The 19,311-nt window shown below is 46.1% G+C and overlaps 1 protein-coding gene across 9 annotated transcripts in view; it reads right to left on the reverse strand.

Moving 5' to 3' along the window:
- PDE4DIP (phosphodiesterase 4D interacting protein) overlaps positions 1-19,311 on the reverse strand; it is a 473,453-nt gene that overhangs the window by 21,445 nt on the left and 432,697 nt on the right. For 7 of the 9 annotated variants that reach the window (XM_058176225.1, XM_058176217.1, XM_058176223.1 and 4 more), the window contains 3 exons: positions 12,442-12,657; positions 12,052-12,068; positions 11,752-11,866 (listed from right to left, as the gene is read on the reverse strand). In XM_058176225.1, coding sequence (XP_058032208.1) covers positions 11,752-11,866; positions 12,052-12,068; positions 12,442-12,657 — 348 coding nt within the window. Of the gene's footprint in view, positions 1-11,751; positions 11,873-12,051; positions 12,069-12,441; positions 12,658-19,311 lie in introns of those variants that run through there. The other 2 variants (XM_058176221.1, XM_058176218.1) reach the window with 2 other exon arrangements.

Here is a 19,311-nt window from a genome sequence, read left to right on the forward strand (position 1 = left end):
CAAAAAGGTAAAGGCCAGCGTGTAGTGGAGTTTAATGTGTGGCTAAAGGAGTGGTGTAAAAGAGAAGGCTTTGGTTTTATTAGTCATGATGTCTGCAACTGGTCCAATGAAAAACTGTACAAAAGAGATGGATTGCATCCATCAAAGAAAGGGACTGAGTTACTTAGCAATAAATTCACAGATTTTCTGGATAAACATTTTAAACTGAACAGTGGGGACAGAGAATTAATTGATACAGAAAATTTCTGTCCCCAGCAATCCAAAATTAATAGGGTTATCAGTGCATGTAACATAGATGTCTGTGTGGATAAGATTATCAGCCCTGCTATCAAGCAAAACCAAGCATTCAATAGTGAGTGTCATATTCTGCGCATGTCCAAGATGGCGCCGCGCTGCTGAACAGCTGTTGCGGTGACGGGCCTATTTTGGACCCGACCGGGTCAGGGGGGGTCTTTTTGACAGCTTGGACCCCCCGCCCGGGTAGAGGACAGTGCGACGGATCGGAGGATGGGCGGATTGAAGCGGAGTGGCTCTGGGTTCCTTCAGGAGGAGTCCCGGAGCGCTCTCCCTCCGGTGGTGATATGGCCGACGGCGGTAGCGGCAGCGGCCCAGCCTTTTCCAGTGGCCTTTTCCAGCGGCTGCGGCGGTTGGTTCTCCGGCGGCGGCAGCGGCGGCCTGGCTCTGCTCTGCTCCAGGAGGGGCCTTAGAGCCCTCTCCCTTCGCCCCTTTGACTGCGTTGTCGGTGGTGGGGGCAGCCAGGCCTTTTCCAACGGCGGCGGCGGCGGCCGAGTTCTTCGGTGACGGCGGCGGCCTGGCCTGGCATTGCTCCGGGAGGAGCCTTGGAGCTCTCTCCCCCCGGCGGCGGCGGTGCTGTCGGCAGGGGCGGCGATGGCGGCGGCCTGGCTGGACCGGTCTGGCGAGGGCCTAGCCTGCTGGTGGGCGGCCGGATCTGGCGAACTGGCCCAGTAGCCGGGGCTGGTGGCATGACCCAGCAGGCCCGGCGGGTGAGTGGCCTACTCCAGCTGGCGGCCTGGCTTAGCGGCCACGAAGAGGCCCGATGGTCACCTTTGCCATCTTGAAGGTTGTCCACGGGCCTAGGGGACACCCTCCCTATCATCTAGAGGACGTCTATGGCCGTCTGTGGGGGCTTTTTGAGTCCTTTGCCCCCCCGGACTTTGGGAGAGAGGCGCCTCATCGGTGGAGCGGCTCGGCCCATTAGGCACGTGCTTCGGCCTCTTTGTCAACTTGAAGGCTGACCATGGGCCATGTGGGCGCCTTTTTTATCATCTGAGAGGATGCCTATGGGCCGGCTGCAGGGGACCTTTTGAAGATCTTCGGCCCCCAGTTGGGTGAATTGAGGATGGTCCTGGACAATCCTAGCGTGACTACTGTAGGACTTCATCCTTTTCCCCCTCCTCTCGTCCATAGACCACCCCTCGGGATATGAGGGGTTGGTGCTCTGACTTAATCATGGCGGTTTTTCATCCACCGCCTAAGAACTATATCTCGTCTGTCTTTCACCCGGAATTACTGGTGTGTCAATTTTCATCTTGACAGGTCCAGGATGGGTCTGCTTGCCGGACTCTTATTATGCGGACATTTACAGCGGCTGACCTTCTTGCCCTGTGAGATTCCCCTCTCTCGCGGGTTTGGCCCTCCACATTATCGAGGGCCCATCTTGAGGACGGGTTTTGGAACCCCGAGAGATGGCATGCCAAAAATAGGAGACTCAGGGGATTTTTAACTAATTGTTTTAATAGATTTTTTAAGGGGAGTTTTAATGGGAATTTTAAGGGGAGGGTGGGGGGGAGGGATTGGACGGGTGGGGGAGAGAACCCGTCAGGGAGGGATCCAGCCCCTGTGTTTGTTCGCGGCACTACTTCATCTGGTCTGAAGGCAGGGGGGGAGGGCTCTGTTCCAGGACTTGAGGGTTCTTCGATCTGTACGGTAAGTGGGAGAGGCAGATATGGCGGAGGGGGGGGGCGTATCGAGAGTTGGGAGCACGTGTTCGATGTCTGAAAGCGATCACGTGCTCCGGCCCCCCAGTCCCTATCCGTTCCTCGGGCGGCCATGATCCTCAGAGCTTGGATCTTCGGCTGATGTTGTGTAATGCCCGGTCCGTGGCTAATAAAGCTCCCCTGATTTGCGATCTTATTCAGGGGGAGTACGCGGACCTGATGGGCATTACGGAGACCTGGTTGGGTCCAGAGGGGGGGGGGTTCCCCTTGTTGAGCTGTGCCCTCCAGGTTTCCGAGCATTTCATCAGCCAAGGGCCCAAGGTAGGGGTGGGGGGGTGGTTGTTATTAAGGAAGATCTAGAGCCGAGGGAGGCCACTGTTCCTCAGATTGCCGGCTGTGAATCCCTCTATGTGCGGTGGGGCCATAGGAATCAGTTGGGCTTGTTGATCGCGTACCTGGCTCCTTGCTGCGTGACCACAGCCCTGCCTGAGCTGTTGGAGGTACTTGCCGCTGTGGCGGTTGAGACCCCCAGACTTATAGTCATGGGGGATTTCAACCTTCCATCAGCCGGCTTGTTATCAACGGCAGCTCGGGAGTTCCAGGCTTCCATGACGGCCTTGGACTTGATTCGAGTAAATGATGGCCCTACGCACATGGGGGGAGGCACGCTGGATCTGATTTATATCTCTGGACAGTGGTTAAATGATCTGGAATTAGATGATTTAGCAACAGAACCAATGTCATGGTCCGATCATTTTCTCCTTCGCCTAGACTTCCGAACCGCCACTCACCATCGCAGGGAGACGGAACCTATACGTTGGTTCCATCCCAGGCGCCTGATGGACCCCGAGAGGTTCCTGACGGAGCTTGGGCCATTCCCTGAGGATCTGGCCCACGGCACGACTGAGGAACTAGTCGTGGCCTGGGAACAGGCCACGGCTGGGGCCTTGGACCGTGTCGCGCCTTTGCAGCCTCTGACCCGGTGCAGATCTCGTCCGGCCCCTTGGTTCTCCGAGGGGCTGAGGGAGATGAAATGCCGGAGAAGACGCCTAGAGAGCACCTGGAGGTCCAGTCGTTCCGAAGCTGATCGGACACTAGTTAGGTCCTATTCTAGGACCTACCTAGTGGCAATGAGGGAGGCGAGGCGTTCTTACGCTTCCACCCTCATTGTGTCGGCAGATAACTGCCCGGCCGCCCTGTTTCGGGTGACCCGCTCTCTCCTTCATCAGGAGGTGCGGGATGACCCTTTGCAGGGACGAGCCGAGGAGTTTAGTGGTTATCTATACGATCAAATCGCTCAGCTCCGGGACGGTCTGGACCGAAATTGGGATGATCCAAGCGAGGGAGAGGAGACACGTCTTGTTGAGCCGGTTTGGGATGAGTTTGACCCTGTGGCTCCCGAGGATGTGGACAGGTTGTTGGGGAGGCTTCATGCCACGACATGTTTACTGGACCCGTGTCCTTCCTGGCTGGTACTGGCCACTCAGGAGGTGACACGAGGCTGGCTCCAGAGGATTATCAACGCTTCTCTGTTGGAAGGGGTTTTCCCTGCCGCCTTGAAAGAGGCGGTGGTGAGACCCCTCCTCAAGAAGCCCTCCCTGGACCCAGCTATTTTGGGTAATTATCGTCCAGTCTCCAACCTTCGCTTCGTTGCGAAGGTTGTAGAGAGTGCTGTGGCGCGACAGCTACCCCAATACCTGGATGAAGATGTCTATCTAGACCCGTTCCAGTCCGGCTTCCGACCCGGATACAGCACGGAGACAGCTTTGGTCACGTTGGTGGATGATCTCTGGAGGGCCAGGGCCAGGGGTTATTCCTCTGCCCTGGTCCTATTAGACCTCTCAGCGGTGTTTGATACCATCGACCATGGTATCTTGCTGCGCCGGTTGGAGGGATTGGGAGTGGGAGGCACCGTTTATCGGTGGTTCTCCTCCTATCTCTCCGACCGGTCGCAGACGGTGTTGACAGGGGGGGCAGAGGTCGACCGCGAGGTGCCTCACTTGTGGGGTCCCACAGGGGTCGATTCTCTCGCCCCTGCTGTTCAACATCTACATGAAGCCGTTGGGTGAGATCATCAGTGGCTTCAGGGTGAGATACCAGCAGTACGCTGATGACACCCAGCTGTACTTTTCCACCCCGGGCCACCCCAATGAAGTTGTTGAAGTGCTGTCCCGGTGTTTGGAAGCCGTACGGGTCTGGATGGGGAGAAACAGGCTCAAGCTTAATCCCTCCAAGACGGAGTGGCTGTGGATGCCGGCATCCCGATTCAGTCAGCTGCAGACGCGGCTGGCTGTTGGAGGCGAGTTACTGGCCCCAAAGGATAGGGTGCGCAACTTAGGTGTCCTCCTGGATGATCGGCTGTCGTTTGAAGATCATTTGACGGCCGTCTCCAGGAGGGCCTTCCACCAGGTTCGCCTGGTTCGGCAGTTGCGCCCCTTTCTTGATCGAGATGCCTTGTGCACAGTCACTCATGCGCTCGTTACCTCTCGCTTGGATTATTGTAATGCTCTCTACATGGGGCTCCCCTTGAAGTGCACTCGGAGGCTTCAGTTAGTCCAGAATGCAGCTGCGCGGGTGATAGAGGGAGCTACGCGTAGCTCCCACGTAACACCGCTCCTGCGCAGACTGCACTGGCTGCCTGTGGCCTTTCGAGTGCACTTTAAGGTGTTGGTTACGACCTTTAAAGCGTTCCATGGCTTAGGGCCTGGGTACTTACGGGACCGCCTGCTGTTACCACATGCCTCCCACCGACCTGTACGCTCTCACAGAGAGGGACTTCTTAGGGTGCCGTCCGCCAAACAATGTTGGCTGGCGGCCCCAGGGGAAGGGCCTTCTCTGTGGGGGCTCCCACCCTCTGGAACGAGCTTCCCCCGGGCTTACGCCAAATACCTGACCTTTGGACATTCCGTCGCGAACTAAAGACACACCTTTTTATCCGCGCGGGGCTGGCTTGAATTGAATTTTAATGTTAAATTTTATTAATTTTAAATGGGTTTTTTAGCTCATGGTAAATTTTAATTTTTCAGGCTAATTTAAATAAGTTTTTTAAATTGCATTTTAAATTTTACATTGTATTGTCTGTTTTATCTTGCCTCTACACCGCCCTGAGTCCTTCGGGAGAAGGGCGGTATAAAAATCAAATAAATAAATAAATAAATAAAAAATACCAAGTGCACTAAACCAACAGGTGGCAAGAAAATAGGGGCAGTTAGGCACAACACAGGTTATTTATTTATTTATTTATTTATTTATTTATTTATTATTTAAATTTGTATACCGCCCTTCTCCTGAAGGACTCAGGGCGGTTCACAGCCAAGTAAAAATACACAATACACTATACATACCATTAAAATACAATTAAAAAACTTATTTAAATTGGCCACAATTAAAATTTGGAGATAAAACCCATTAAAACCCATAACTTAAAAACTAACAGTCCAGCGCAGATAAATAAGTAAGTTTTAAGCTCATGTTGGAAGGGGTTTTCCTGCCGCCTTGAAAGAGGCGGTGGTGAGACCCTCCTCAAGAAGCCCTCCTGGACCCAGCTATTTTGGGTAACTATCGTCAGTCTCCAACCTTCGCTGTGCAAAGGTTGTAGAGAGTGCTGTGGCGCGACAGCTACCCCAATACCTGGATGAAGATGTCTATCTAGACCCGCTCCAGTCCGGCTTCGACCCGGATACAGCACGGAGACAGCTTTGGTCGCATTGGTGGATGATCTCTGAGGGCCAGGACAGGGGTTATTCCTCTGCCCTGGTCCTATTAGACCTCTCAGCGGCTTTTGATACCATCGACCATGGTATCTTGCTGCGCCAGTTGGAGGATTGGGAGTGGGAGGCACCGTATCGGTGGTTCTCTCCCATCTCTCCGACCGGTCGCAGACGGTGTTGACAGGGGCAGAGGTCACGCGAGGTGCCTCACTTGTGGGGTCCCGCAGGGTCGATTCTCTCGCCTGCTGTTCAACATCTACATGAAGCCGCTGGTGAGATCATCAGTGGCTTGGGGTGAGATACCAGCAGTACGCTGATGACACCCAGCTGTATTTTTCCACCCCGGCCACCCCAATGAAGTTGTTGAAGTGCTGTCCCGTGTTTGGAAGCCGACGGGTCTGGATGGGGAGAAACAGGCTCAAGCTTAATCCTCCAAGACGGAGTGGCTGTGGATGCCGGCATCCCGATTCAGTCAGCTGCAGCCGCTGCTGGCTGTTGGAGGCGAGTTACTGGCCCCAAAGGATAGGGTGCGAACTTAGGTGTCCTCCTGGATGATCGGCTGTCGTTTGAAGATCATTTGACGGTTGCCCAGGAGGGCCTTCCACCAGGTTCGCCTGGTTCGCAGTTGCGCCTTCTTGATCGGGATGCCTTGTGCACAGTCACTCATGCGCCTGCTACCTCTCGCTTGGATTATTGTAATGCTCTCACATGGGGCTCCCTTGAAGTGCACTCGAGGCTTCAGTTAGTCCAGAATGCAGCTGCTGGTGATAGAGGGAGCTACGCAGCTCCCATGTAACACCGCTCCGCGCAGACTGCACTGGCTGCCTGTGGCCTTCAGTGCACTTTAAGGTGTTGGTTACGACCTTTGCGCCATGGCTTAGGGCCTGGGTACCACGGGACCGCCTGCTGTTACCACATGCCTCCCACCGACCATGCGCTCTCACAGAGAGGGACTTCAGGTGCCGTCCGCCAAACAATGTTGGCTGGCGGCCCCAGGGGAAGGGCCTTCTCTGTGGGGGCTCCCACCCTCTGGAACGAGCTTCCCCCGGGCTTACGCCAAATACCTGACCTTTGGACATTCCGTCGCGAACTAAAGACACACCTTTTTATCCGCTGGGCTGGCTTGAATTGAATTTTAATGTTAAATTTTATTAATTTTAAATGGGTTTTAGCTATGGTAAATTTTAATTTTCAGGCTAATTTAAATAAGTTTTTAAATTGCATTTTAAATTTTACATTGTATTGTCTGTTTTATCTGTTACACACCTGAGTCCTTCGGGAGAAGGGCGTATAAATCAAATAAATAAATAAATAAAAAATACCAAGTGCACTAAACCAACAGGTGGCAAGAAAATAGGGGCAGTTAGGCACAACACAGGTTATTTATTTATTTATTTATTTATTTATTTATTTATTATTTAAATTTGTATACATTCTCCTGAAGGACTCAGGGCGGTTCACAAAGTAAAAATACACAATACACTATACATACCATTAAAATACAATTAAAAACTTATTTAAATTGGCCACAATTAAAATTTGGAGATAAAACCCATTAAAACCCATAACTTCTAACCCAGTCCAGCAGATAAATAAGTAAGTTTTAAGCTCAAAGGTCTGAGGTCCGGAAGTTGACGAAGTCCTGGGGAGTTCGCTCCAGAGGGCGGAGCCCCACAGAGAAGGCCCTTCCTGGTGTTGCCAGACGACACTGTCGCTAGACGGCACCCTGAGGAGTCCTCTCTGTGAGAGCGCACGGTCGGTGAGAGGTATTCAGCAGCAGGCGGTCCAGGCCCTATGCCATGGAGCGCTTTAAAGAGTCACCAACACCTTGAAGCGCACCCGAAGGCCACAGGTAGCCAGTGCAGCCTGCTTGAGGAGGGGCCTCACCACCGCCTCTTTCAAGGCGGCCGGAAAGACTCCCTCCAACAAGGAAGCACTCGTGATCCCCTGGAGCCAGCCTCGTGTCACCTCCTGAGTGGCCAGCACCAGCCAGGAGGGGCACGGGTCCAGTAAACACGTGGTGGCATTCAATCTACCCAGCAAATGGGTTTATGTAGACAGTAAACACAAGGTCAATCCAAATGGACTCAAATGTCTATACACCAATGCACAGAGTATGAGGAATAAACAGGGTGAATTAGAAATTCAAGTAAACGAGGGCAGATAGGATATTGTTGCCATTACGGAAACTTGGTGGGATGAAACCCACAAATGGAACATACAGCTAGAGGGATATAAATTATTTAAAAGAAGTAGACCAAATAAAAGAGGAGGTGGAGTTGCACTATATATAAGAAATAACTACAACTCTACAGAAATAGAGCACAACAATGACGAAAATCATCTTGAATGCATTTGGTTCAATATAAAAGGGGTGAAAAATGATATTGCCATAGGTCTATACTATAGACCACCCAACCAAACAGAGGAAGTAGATGAACTTTTTGCTAGTCAGCTAACTAAGGTATGTAGGAAGCACATCACAGTAGTAATAGGGGATTTTAACTACCCTGACATCAACTGGGAGACACACTCTGCACCAAGTGGAAGATCCAACAGGTTCCTAACAAACCTAGCAGACAACTTTGTTTCCCAAAAAGAAGAGAAGGCAACAAGGAGGTCAGCAATAGTGGACTTAATTCTCACTAACAGAGATGAAATGATAGAAGTTGTTGAAACTACAGGAACCTTGGGGGCAAGTGATCATGCAATATTGGAATTCAACATTATGCAAACACAAGTAGTAGAACAAAGTCAAACTAGAGTCTTGGACTTTAAGAGAGCTAATTTCAATAAATTCAGAGAGAGCTTGAGAAGGATTCCATGGATGAGAATTCTCAAGGGGAAAACAGCTCAAGAAGCTTGGGAAATTTTGAAAAGTGAGATTATAAAAGCGCATTCTAGCACAATACCAATGAAGAAGAAAAATAATACATCTCAAAAGAAACCAGCATGGATGCATAAAGAACTATCTGACAAATTGAAAGACAAAAAGGACAAGTATAAAAAGTGGAAAGAGGGCCAAATAACTAAGGCAGAATATCAGCAAATAGCCCAAGCCTGTAAAGATGAAGTGAGGAAAGCACACAATGAACAAAGGCTAGTGACAAAAGTAAAAAATAACAAAAAAAGCTTCTTCCAACATGTTAAAAACAAGAAAAAAGTCAAGGAAACAATTGGCCCATTCCTGGGAGAAAGTGGCAAGAAGGTGACAAGCAACAGGGAGAAAGCAGATCTACTTAATTCACATTTTGCATCTGTCTTTACACAAAAGGAAAAAACAATCCATCCTATCAAAAACAGCACCACAAAAAATAGATTAGAAACCCAAGTTAAAATAGGGAAGAAAATGGTAAGTGAACACCTGTCTACCCTGGACGAGTTCAAATCACCAGGACCGGATGGATTACACCCCAAGGTTCTGAAGGAACTGGCAGTTCTCAGAACCACTATATCTTTCAAAGATCCTGGAGCTCAGGGGAGCTGCCAGAGGACTGGAAAAGAGCTGATGTAGTTTCCATCTTCAAAAAAGGGAAAAAAACAGATCCAGGAAACTACAGACCTATCAGCCTGACCTCAATACCGGGGAAGATTCTGGAAAAGATAATCAAGCAAAGAATCACCGAACACCTAGAAGCAAACAAAGTAATAACCAAAAGCCAACATGGGTTTGTCAAAAACAGATCATGCCAGACTAATCTTATTCCATTCTTTGACAAAGTGACAAAATTAGTAGACCAGAGGAATGCTGTCGATATAATTTACTTGGACTTCAGTAAAGCATTTGATAAAATAGACCATAATCTACTACTAGATAAAGTAGAAAACTGTGGGTTAGACAGCACCACCACCAGATGGATTTGTAACTGGCTGACCAACCGCACTCAACGTGTAGTCCTCAACGGAACTACATCCACATGGAGGGAAGTATGCAGTGGAGTACCCCAAGGCTCTGTTTTAGGCCCAGTACTCTTCAACATCTTCATCAATGATTTGGACAAGGGGATAGATGGGGAACTCATCAAATTTACAGATGACACCATGCTGGCAGGAACAGCCAACATTCCAGAAGATAGGCTCAAGTTACAGAAGGATCTTGATAGATTTGAACATTGGGCGCTATCTAACAAAATGAAATTCAACAGTGAAAAAAGTAAGGTTCTACATTTAGGCAAAAAACCCAAAATGCACAGGTACCGTATATGTGGTACCTTGCTCAACAGTAGTACCTGTCAGAGGGATCTTGGAGTCCTAGTGGACAACCATTTAGATACGAGCCAGCAGTGTGCAGCAGCTGCTAAAAAAGCCAACACAGTTCTGGGCTGCATAACAGAGGGATAGAATCAAGATCACGTGAAATGTTAGTGCCACTTTATAATGCTTTGGTAAGGCCACACTTGGAATACTGCATTCAGTTTTGGTCACTGCGATGTAAAAAAGATGCTGAGACTCTAGAAACTGTGCAGAGAAGAGCAACAAAGATGATTAGGGGACTGGAGGCTAAAACATATGAAGAACGGTTGCAGGAACTTGTTCTGTCCTCCCTCGCCTCCGTCCGAGTGATGGCTTAATTAGCCGGCACTATCAGCTCTGGCAGCAGAATAGCCAGCATCTGCCAAGAGCCTCCGTTATCTTCCACGACTCTGGTGAGTCACCCAGGAACAAACGTCAGCTCAATCAATGGATTTGCCTGTTACAAAGAGACACAGCAGCTCTCGCTGCCTTTTATATCCTGTGGGGTTTGGCTCCATGACTCAGCACTTCCTAGGCCTGCCCCACCCTTGCTTCTGTTGTTCCCTCCTTTCCTGCCTACGAAACCTAGGGTTCAACCAAGCCTGATTGCCATCAGCTGGGTCTGCAGGCATGGCCTGGGGGGGGAAAGAGTCAGGGGACGGAGGCCTCATTATCTCTTCCACCTGGCCTGTTTCTGGCTCCTGGAGCTGAGCCAGGGAAGCCGTGCTCCCGAGGTAAGTCCTGATGGCCCTTCCCCCTCACTGTCCAAGTCACTGTTGTGCCTCGCTCACCCCCCTCTCCGCAGCTGGGCCCCTCTCATCTCCTGTTACCTCAGCCAGAAATGGATAATGAAGACGAACAGCCTGGCATGCCTCCAGCCCCCAGTTCTAGCACCATGCCCGGACAGACCGAGCAAGACGAATGGCCTGGCATGCCTTCAGCCCCCAGTCCTGGCACCATGCCCGGACAAACCCCTCCCCCACAGCATGTGAACATGAGGAATATGAGGCCAGTCATGAGCTGGAATTGCCAGCAGCTGGAGGGTGGAGGGATCCACGCTTCCGGAGAATGGAAAGGCGACGTCAGCAAAAGGAAGGGAGGGACAGGCCTGGATATGTGCTGAGTCATGGAGCCACACCCCATGGCCTATATAAAGGATCTGCTTTCTGGCATTCTTTGAGTCAGGCAAAGTCTAATTTGGATTGCTGAAGTCACATCTTGGACTCCTGCCTGCCCTGAGAACTCTGACAGAACTTTGGCAAAGCTGCAGAGGCTTTGTAGCCACGCTTGATACAGACTTCCCCGACCCGGCCATCAGAGGAGGAGTGGGACACGACAGTTACTTTCTGGCAGCAGGCCCGGCTCCAAGTCACTTTGTGACAGCAGGCCCGGCTCGGGGGGCGCAGATACAACAGAACTGGGTATGTCTAGTTTAATAAAAAGAAGGACTAGGGGTGACATGATAGCAGTGTTCCAATATCTCAGGGGTTGCCACAAAGAAGAGGGAGTCGGGCTGTTCTCCAAAGCACCTGAGGGTAGAACAAGAAGCAATGGGTGGAAACTGATCAAGGAAAGAAGAAACTTAGAACTAAGGAGAAATTTCCTGACAGTTAGAACAATTAATAAGTGGAACGACTTGCCCGCAGAAGTTGTGAATGCTCCAACACTGGAAATTTTTAAGAAAATATTGGATAACCATCTGTCTGAGATGGTGTAGGGTTTTCTGCCTGGGCAGGGGGTTGGACTAGAAGGCCTCCAAGATCCCTTCCAACTCTGTTGTTATTATTATTAGTAGTACATGCATGTTAACTCTGACACTCCAATAACAGATGATTCTGCTTCTTTCGCACCACTGCTCTTTGCCATGGAGGTGAGATATATTTCCAATTGTTCCCGCAAAAGGTCATTGGTATAAATGGACTTCTCTAGACGCTGGCAGAGAGTTTGAATCTCAAACATGTGTTCCTCTAGAACAGTGGTTCCCAACCTTTTCTTGTTTGAGGCCTTTCTTGTTTGAGGCAAATTGATAGCAAGTTTCAAAAGTTCCGGCACCCTTATAAGGAAATAGATATTTAAAATCTCTGTAGCTCAAACCATTCGGCACAAGCAAAGATCTCACGGCATGTGCGCACACTGGTTGGGAACCACTGCTCTAGAAAATCAGCACCTATATTCATTCAAAAACAAAGGGTGCAAACAAAATGAAAAAGAGAATCATGACACTGTTCAGAAGATAAGAACTAACTTTGGCACCTTAAGAAATTCATGGATAAGAAAGTGATCAGATGAAATGCACATATTTGTAAGTTAATAGTAGTATCATTAAAATGTTCACTTGTCATAATAATATCATGCATTCTATCACTAAGAAAGAAAAAAATACCCAATGATGCTATAAAACTACTCTTGAAACTGATTTTTATGTATTTAGCTCTTACATGTAATATCTTAAATAACTCAAATGACCAATTCATTTGTGATACTGAAATCAATTCCCATACAGCGTATCATTCACCAAAGGGTAGAATCACAGAACATACCTGAGGGTTTCTGAGTAGGAAGGGCTGGTGGGCAACATGATGCAGAGACAAGTCCCTCCTGAAGCTGCCTGAATGGATGAGTACATGGAAGGATGTAGCTCTCCTCCAATTGTTCCTTGGATTTAATCTTCCAATCAGCAGTATTTTCCACATGAAAAAAGTGAGGAACATGGTGGCAAGCATGAGAGCTGTTTTTGGAGGAGATAATTGGGCCACCTGCAGGAAAAATGGAAATAAATGATTATTTTATTGATGGCAATGTTGGATACCACGGTACAGAGATAAATTACCGAAGGAGAGATATGTATCATGTCCACTATAACAGACAAAAGAATATGGCCTATAGCAGTACAAATATAACAAACTTTTACATTGTTGTACACTGCCCAAAGTCATTTTCTGTGACATGGATGCTTATATAAATTTAATAAATAAATCAACTAACAAACAGAATTGGAACAAAGAAGATTAGGAAAGTTCCTATGGAAAAATCTTTCATCACAGCAGACATTCTTGAAGGGTATTATAGTATTGGCATAGTTCTACAGAGACAAATTCTTTCTGTTTTTTACAGACAGATTATTATTATGGTTCACACAATCAGATTTTCAGACTGGACTTGGCATTTTTATCCACTTATCAAATTCTTCCCAAGAGATAGGTAGATGTGTATGTTTGATGGTGTTAAAGGTATCACTGCAGGATGTAAACTGTTCTGAATAAAGCTGCATTTTGCAATTGACTGATGGTGATTTTGTAAATGCTGATGGTGTTCAAGTAGTGTTCCAGTTGTTTTGGGATTGCACCCAAGGTGCCTATTACTATTGGTACTACCTTTGCTATCTTTTGCTACAGTTGTGTCAGCCTCCACTCCAAACTTCGTATCTCTTTGTACTCCTTATATTCAGTTGTTGAATAATGGATTTATTTCTAATTAAATAGCTATTTTCAATTGAAGGATCCAAGAGTGTCAGTCTGAGAGGCTCCAGTGACGTCACCCTCCTGCTGGGTGCTCTAACAGAGCACTCCGTGTTAGAAGATTGTAAAAGTCAGTGAAACAGAAAATAAATCACTGTTCACTGAGCTTAGCATAATCTCTGGGTGAAAGAGGTTATCAGAGTTGTGGAAGAGTGGCAGGTCTGACAGGGGGTTTGCTCTCAAGAGCGAATTTTCCTGGATTTATGACCCACGAATTCCACTCCCTCTTCAACCGCTCCTGTTTTTATCAGGAAAAGGAGAGAATGTCGCTTCTGCTCTAGAGGACTTATTAAATTGATTGATATTCCAAGCAGACGGAATTTCACAAGCGTTCGATCTTTGATGCAGAATCAAGCAGCAAGTACCGACTCCCTTTTGAAACTTGAAACCTTTCTTTGTCTTTGATTAATTGACTTTTAAAATGGCGTCTAAAAGTGAAAGTAAAATTTTTTAGTACGATGAAAGCGTTACTTGTGGATTGTTACAAGCGGAGTTTTTATACTGAAAGGAGGGAAGGAGAGTTATTAAGTTTGAATTCCTGATTCTTTTGAAGACAGAATGGCAGCTAAACCTTTAAAGCCTTCTGGAAGAAGGGATCTGAACCAAGTCTTGAGGAAATATTGAAAGAACAATTAAAACTTTCTGAAGATAGGCAAAAGAGATGATGGAGAATTTTAATGCAAAAATAAGAGAAGATATTCTTATGGCAGTTCAAGGACTGAGTAAAAAATTGAAGGATTGGAAGTGGAAATGCAACAGATCTCTCAGTCAAATAAGCATTTAGAAGACAAATGAAAGGTGTTCAGAAAAAGTGGATCAAAATGAAGATCAGGTTGTGATATTACAATATAAACTTATGGAAGGAGCTCTTAGAATTCGTGGTATGCAAGAAGAGCGTGGAAGACTTAAGAAAAATTATATCAGAAGCATTGGCTGAATTTATTGAAGTGGACCCCCAAGAGGTAGCTTACCAAATTGATAAAATATATAGAGTTAATTCTTGGATTGCAAGACAGAGAAAGCTTCCTCGGGACATTGTGGTTTATTTTGTGAAAAGGACTATGAGAAATCAAATTCTGCAAGTTTCATATCAGACAACTTTAAAAATTGGAGAACAGGAGTTGAAGGTGTTGAAAGAGATTCCTTCAAAGATGTTAAGAGACAGGAAGGAATTTGCTTTTTTTACACAAGAACTTAAAAAACATCAGATTCAATTCAGATGGGAGGTGCCAGTTGGACTGACACTATTCTATCAAGGAAGGAGATATAGAATTGACACTGTTTTAAAGGCAAAGGATTTTCTTTCTACAGTTTTGAAATAGAAGTGATAGAAAAACTTCAAGAGACTCAAGAAGGCGTGGTGATCCAAGAGCCTTTATTGCTGCCAGTATTAGAGAAACCACAAGAGCAAAGGGTGACAAGAGGAGCCCTTAAGCGTAAAGAAGAGCAACAGTCTCAAAGTAAAAGTCAGGATCCCATTATGGAAGCTGTGGGAGGAGCTAGACGGAAGATACCGGAGGAGGAGCTTCCGTTGTCTGCTTCAAAGCTTCAGGAGGCCAGTAATGGCAAATAGAATTTTGTCATGGAATGTTAATGGCTTGAATTCAGCTCAGAAAAGAAGGAAAATATTTCACTACTTGAAACAATTTAAAAATGATGTGATTTGTTTGCAAGAGACACATATAAAATTATCAGACCAAAAATATTTAATTAATTCAAAATTGGGTAACCATTTTGTTGCATCAGCTTTGGAAAAGAAGCATGGAATTGTTGTATATATCAGGAAGGATATACCAGCTAAGCTAATTGAGGCAGATATTCAAGGAAGATTTATTGCTATTGAACTGGTGATAGATGCAAAAAAGACTTTGTTGATAGGTATTTATGCACCTAATCAGCAACAAGAAAAGTTTTACAAAATGTTACATGAGAGGTTGACCCTCTGGGATTATAGTTCGTTTATTTTATTAGGAGACTGGAATGGAGTAATTGATACAAGGGATAAGAGAACCTCCTCCAAGAAGATACCTATACATGCAAAATTACCAAAATCCTTTTTTGAAATGATGGAAGACTTTGAGTTTAGAGATATATGGAGGTTACGGAATCCAGATGAGAGAGATTTTACTTTTTTTTCTGATAGGCATCAATCTTTTTCACGCATTGATTTTATTTTAATTTCTAATGACTTGCTTTCTAGGGTGAAGAAAACGAAGATATTTCCGAGGTGTTTAACTGACCATAGCCCAGTATGGATGGAATTATTACAAGGGAAAAAAGGTGGTAGAACATGGAGGTTGAATGAAAATCTGTTTAGATATGAGGATAATGTAACTTATTGTAAGAAACAGTTAAAGAATTTTTGATTTTAATATGTACAAAGGGACACCTATAGGAACTGTGTGGGAGGCGAGCAAAGCGTTTATTAGAGGGATATTGATTTACTTGCACAATAGGCAAAGGAATAATAAACAAAGGCAGCGTAGATATTTGGAAGAAGAAATTCAAAGGAAGCAACAGTTATTAATTCAAAACCCACAAGATCATAAACTTAAAGAGGCTATAAAAATATTACAGAGTCAATTTAATATGTTAATGGCAGACCAGGTGGCAATATACAATATGCTAAACATAATACCTTTTGTAATGCAAATAAACCTGGGAGATGGTTGGCATATAATTTAAGGAAGAAACAGAAAGCACGTGTCATACAAAAATAGAATATAAAGGTAAAGAGATATACCAACAGGATAAAATTAAAAGGCATTCTCAGAATTTTATACTGCACTATGCAAAAGACAAAATATTGAAGGAGGTAGACATTTATGATTATTAAAATCATTACAGGTATTAAATGAACAAGGAGAGAATTATACTTGGTTTCAATATGGGCAAATAAGTGCTAGATGGAAAGAAGATCAAAAATTGGTATAATGCAAAGGGAGGAAAATTTAATAAAGCAAATTAGAAATCAGACCCAGGAGCATATAAAATTGTATAATGTGTTGAAATAGATTGGAAAAGGATTTGGTAAATTGTATGATAAAATAGAATATTCAGGAACCAATAATGTTGAAACATGGGAGAAAATCTATAGAAATGTTAAGTTTACACAAACACAGAATTTAGGAAAATTTTATAAGATGTTTTATAGATGGCACTTAGATCCCAAAAATTATCATGTATGTATCCTAATATCCAAGCAAAATGTTGGAGTGTGATTGTGATGCACATATTTTCATATTTGGTGGACTTGCAAGAAAATTAAGGTCTTTTGGATAAGAATTTGGTGGATTATTCAAAATGTACTGAAGAAGAAGATAAAGTTCCCACAATTTTTCCTTTTGGGAATTATAACGGATTGTACAGGGATTGAGACTAAATTGATTTAAACTTAATAACAGCAGCAAGACTGTTGATTGGACAATACTGGAAGAAGAAGAGATACCTACAATAGAAGAATGGATACTGAAAGTTATTAATTTGGCTGAGATGGCTAAAATCTCAGCGTTTTAAAAAGACAATGGAAAGATATTTAATTGAATGGAAAAAATGGATTGATTATCTACAAAACAGATATCAGATTAAGAAATATCAGATTGCCTTTGAATAATTAGAAAGTTATTTTATGTAATGGGGAGGGGGTTGGGAGACGAAAAGCTTTGGATGTGGTTATTTGGATTGGAAGGGAAAATTTTATTCTATGTTTGGTTTATGTACAACTATACCTTGTGATTGACCCGGGAAGCCGGGGGGTGGGGGAGGGAGGGTTTTTTGTGTTTTTTTTTTGGGAGGGAGGGGGAAAAAAGGGGGAAAAATGTTTTTGTTTTTTTAAAACTCTTTCAATAAAAAAAAAAGAGTGTCAGTCTGACATAATTAAGGTGGGAGGGGAGATTAATGTTTTGAATTCAACAGGAATGTTTGAGCGCGAACTCTAACGGACATTGCATTCCTGATATGATTGACAACCAGAGACCTGCGGAAGAAGATTACCACGGGACCCCGGGAAGGAGCTGGCATTCGACCAGACCTGATGACCTTTTGGGAAAGAGGAGGGAGGAATAGGGGTGATACAGATTGTTAGCCATATTTTGTCTCAGATTCAACTTATCACTGCTGCTATCCAGATGTAACTAGTAAAAGTACTTTTCTTTATTTGCAAATGAAGTCAAGGTGTATTCTTTCCTAGATATAATCAGAGGTAGCCTGACAGTAAGTTGAATCTCACAGCATGTCGACCAACCAGGATTTTAACCAAAATACTGAGGGGGTCGACAGAAAAAAATTGATGGAAAGCCAGCCAACTGCTGAACTGGGGGAGGCGTCCGGAGGATTTTCTGCTGACAGTTTTAACCCTGAACTGGAAGATTGCAGAGCTCGGTGGATAGAGCAATTACAGCTGGAAGAGAAAGGGTGGAAACCAGACCCTGAAGAGTTTCCGTCTGGAGTGACTAAGAGAAAAAAAAAGGGGAAAGAAAGACTTTCAGACTGGAAGGAAGAACAGGAGATAAGAGACAAGCTCCAGTTGGAAGATGCATTGCGTCTTTTTCGTGAAGTGAAGGTAAGGCAAGCTGCTCGCCAAAGGTATGGATCCCTTATTCAGTCCTCCAGGTGGGAGGGAGAAGAGGAGGAAGAAATTACAAAGGGGCCAGCTGGAGGAGTTTCCCAGGGTGGAGAGATTTTGGAAGGCCCAGAACCAGAAACCCCCTTCCCAGAGGCAGCTGAGCTGAATTGGATGGAGGGCGCATGCCACCTGCTGACCAAGTGAGGCTGCGCAGGGGAAGGAAAAAGCCAAAAATCCCCCCCATATCAGAGAAATTCGATGGAAATGCCAAGGAGCTAGAACTGTTCCTGGCGATAGTGAATGACCACATGATTGACTGGGGGGAAGATTATTGGTCACAGGCGGCACAAGTTAGAGCTGTGACCCACAACCTAACAGGAAGAGCAGCTGCATGGTTTGTGTCACTATATACCAACCACTCCCCCTTACTGCAAAACTACGAGCATTTTATGACTGCACTGAGGAGGAGGTTCGAGGACCCCCTGGCAGAGCAGAAGGCCAAAGGCCGGATGAAAACCATCAGGCAAGGGAGGAGACCGGTGGCTGATTACAGCCAGGAGTTCAGTGATTTAGTTCCCTTGATGAGAGGATGGTCGGAGGTGACCCTTGTGGACATTTACAAAGATGGTCTGAATGGAGATCTCTATGAATTGTGCTGGGCACGGGCCTCTCCAACCACGTTGTACGGCTGGTACACCCTGGCAGTGGAGATGGAAATCGAGCTAGTGAAAGATCGTGGCAGAAGACAGCGCACTGGAAGGCCGTACCCTGCCAATTCTCCTGGAGGCCCTTCTAGGGACGCTCCTACATCGGAGGGTGGGAGACAATGCTCGACTGCGTGCTACAGATGTGGAAAAGAAGGCCACCGAGCAGCCGACTGTCGGGTGAAGCTGGTGCCAAGGACGACCCCTGGTGGTGAAAAGGAACCAGTGAAACCAGCTGCTAAGGCGCGAAAGCCGGCAAAAGTGGGAGAAGGCGTCGCCAAGAAGGCCACGCCCATCAGGGAGGAGCGCGAAGTGTCGACCGAAACTGATGACAGCAAAACCATGTCAGAGTCCGATGAAGATCTTCTGGTGAGTTGGACACGGGGTCCCTTGGACATTCCAGTCAAACTGCATGTACCCTCATTGGGTAATAAGGGGGAAATGCTAGCGCTACTAGACTCTGGATGTACTAGGTGCATGATCAGTCCCGAACTAGTAGAGAAAATGGAACTAAAACTGAGAACCCTAAGTAGGCCCATAGCCTTTGCCCAGTTGGATGGCTCTGTGGCAGGGGGAGGACCCGCCCATTTTGTAACAGAACCCATAGAAATGATAATGGGAGAC

This window comes from Ahaetulla prasina, chromosome 3, assembly GCF_028640845.1.
Source record: "Ahaetulla prasina isolate Xishuangbanna chromosome 3, ASM2864084v1, whole genome shotgun sequence".
Lineage (NCBI taxonomy): Eukaryota > Metazoa > Chordata > Lepidosauria > Squamata > Colubridae > Ahaetulla > Ahaetulla prasina.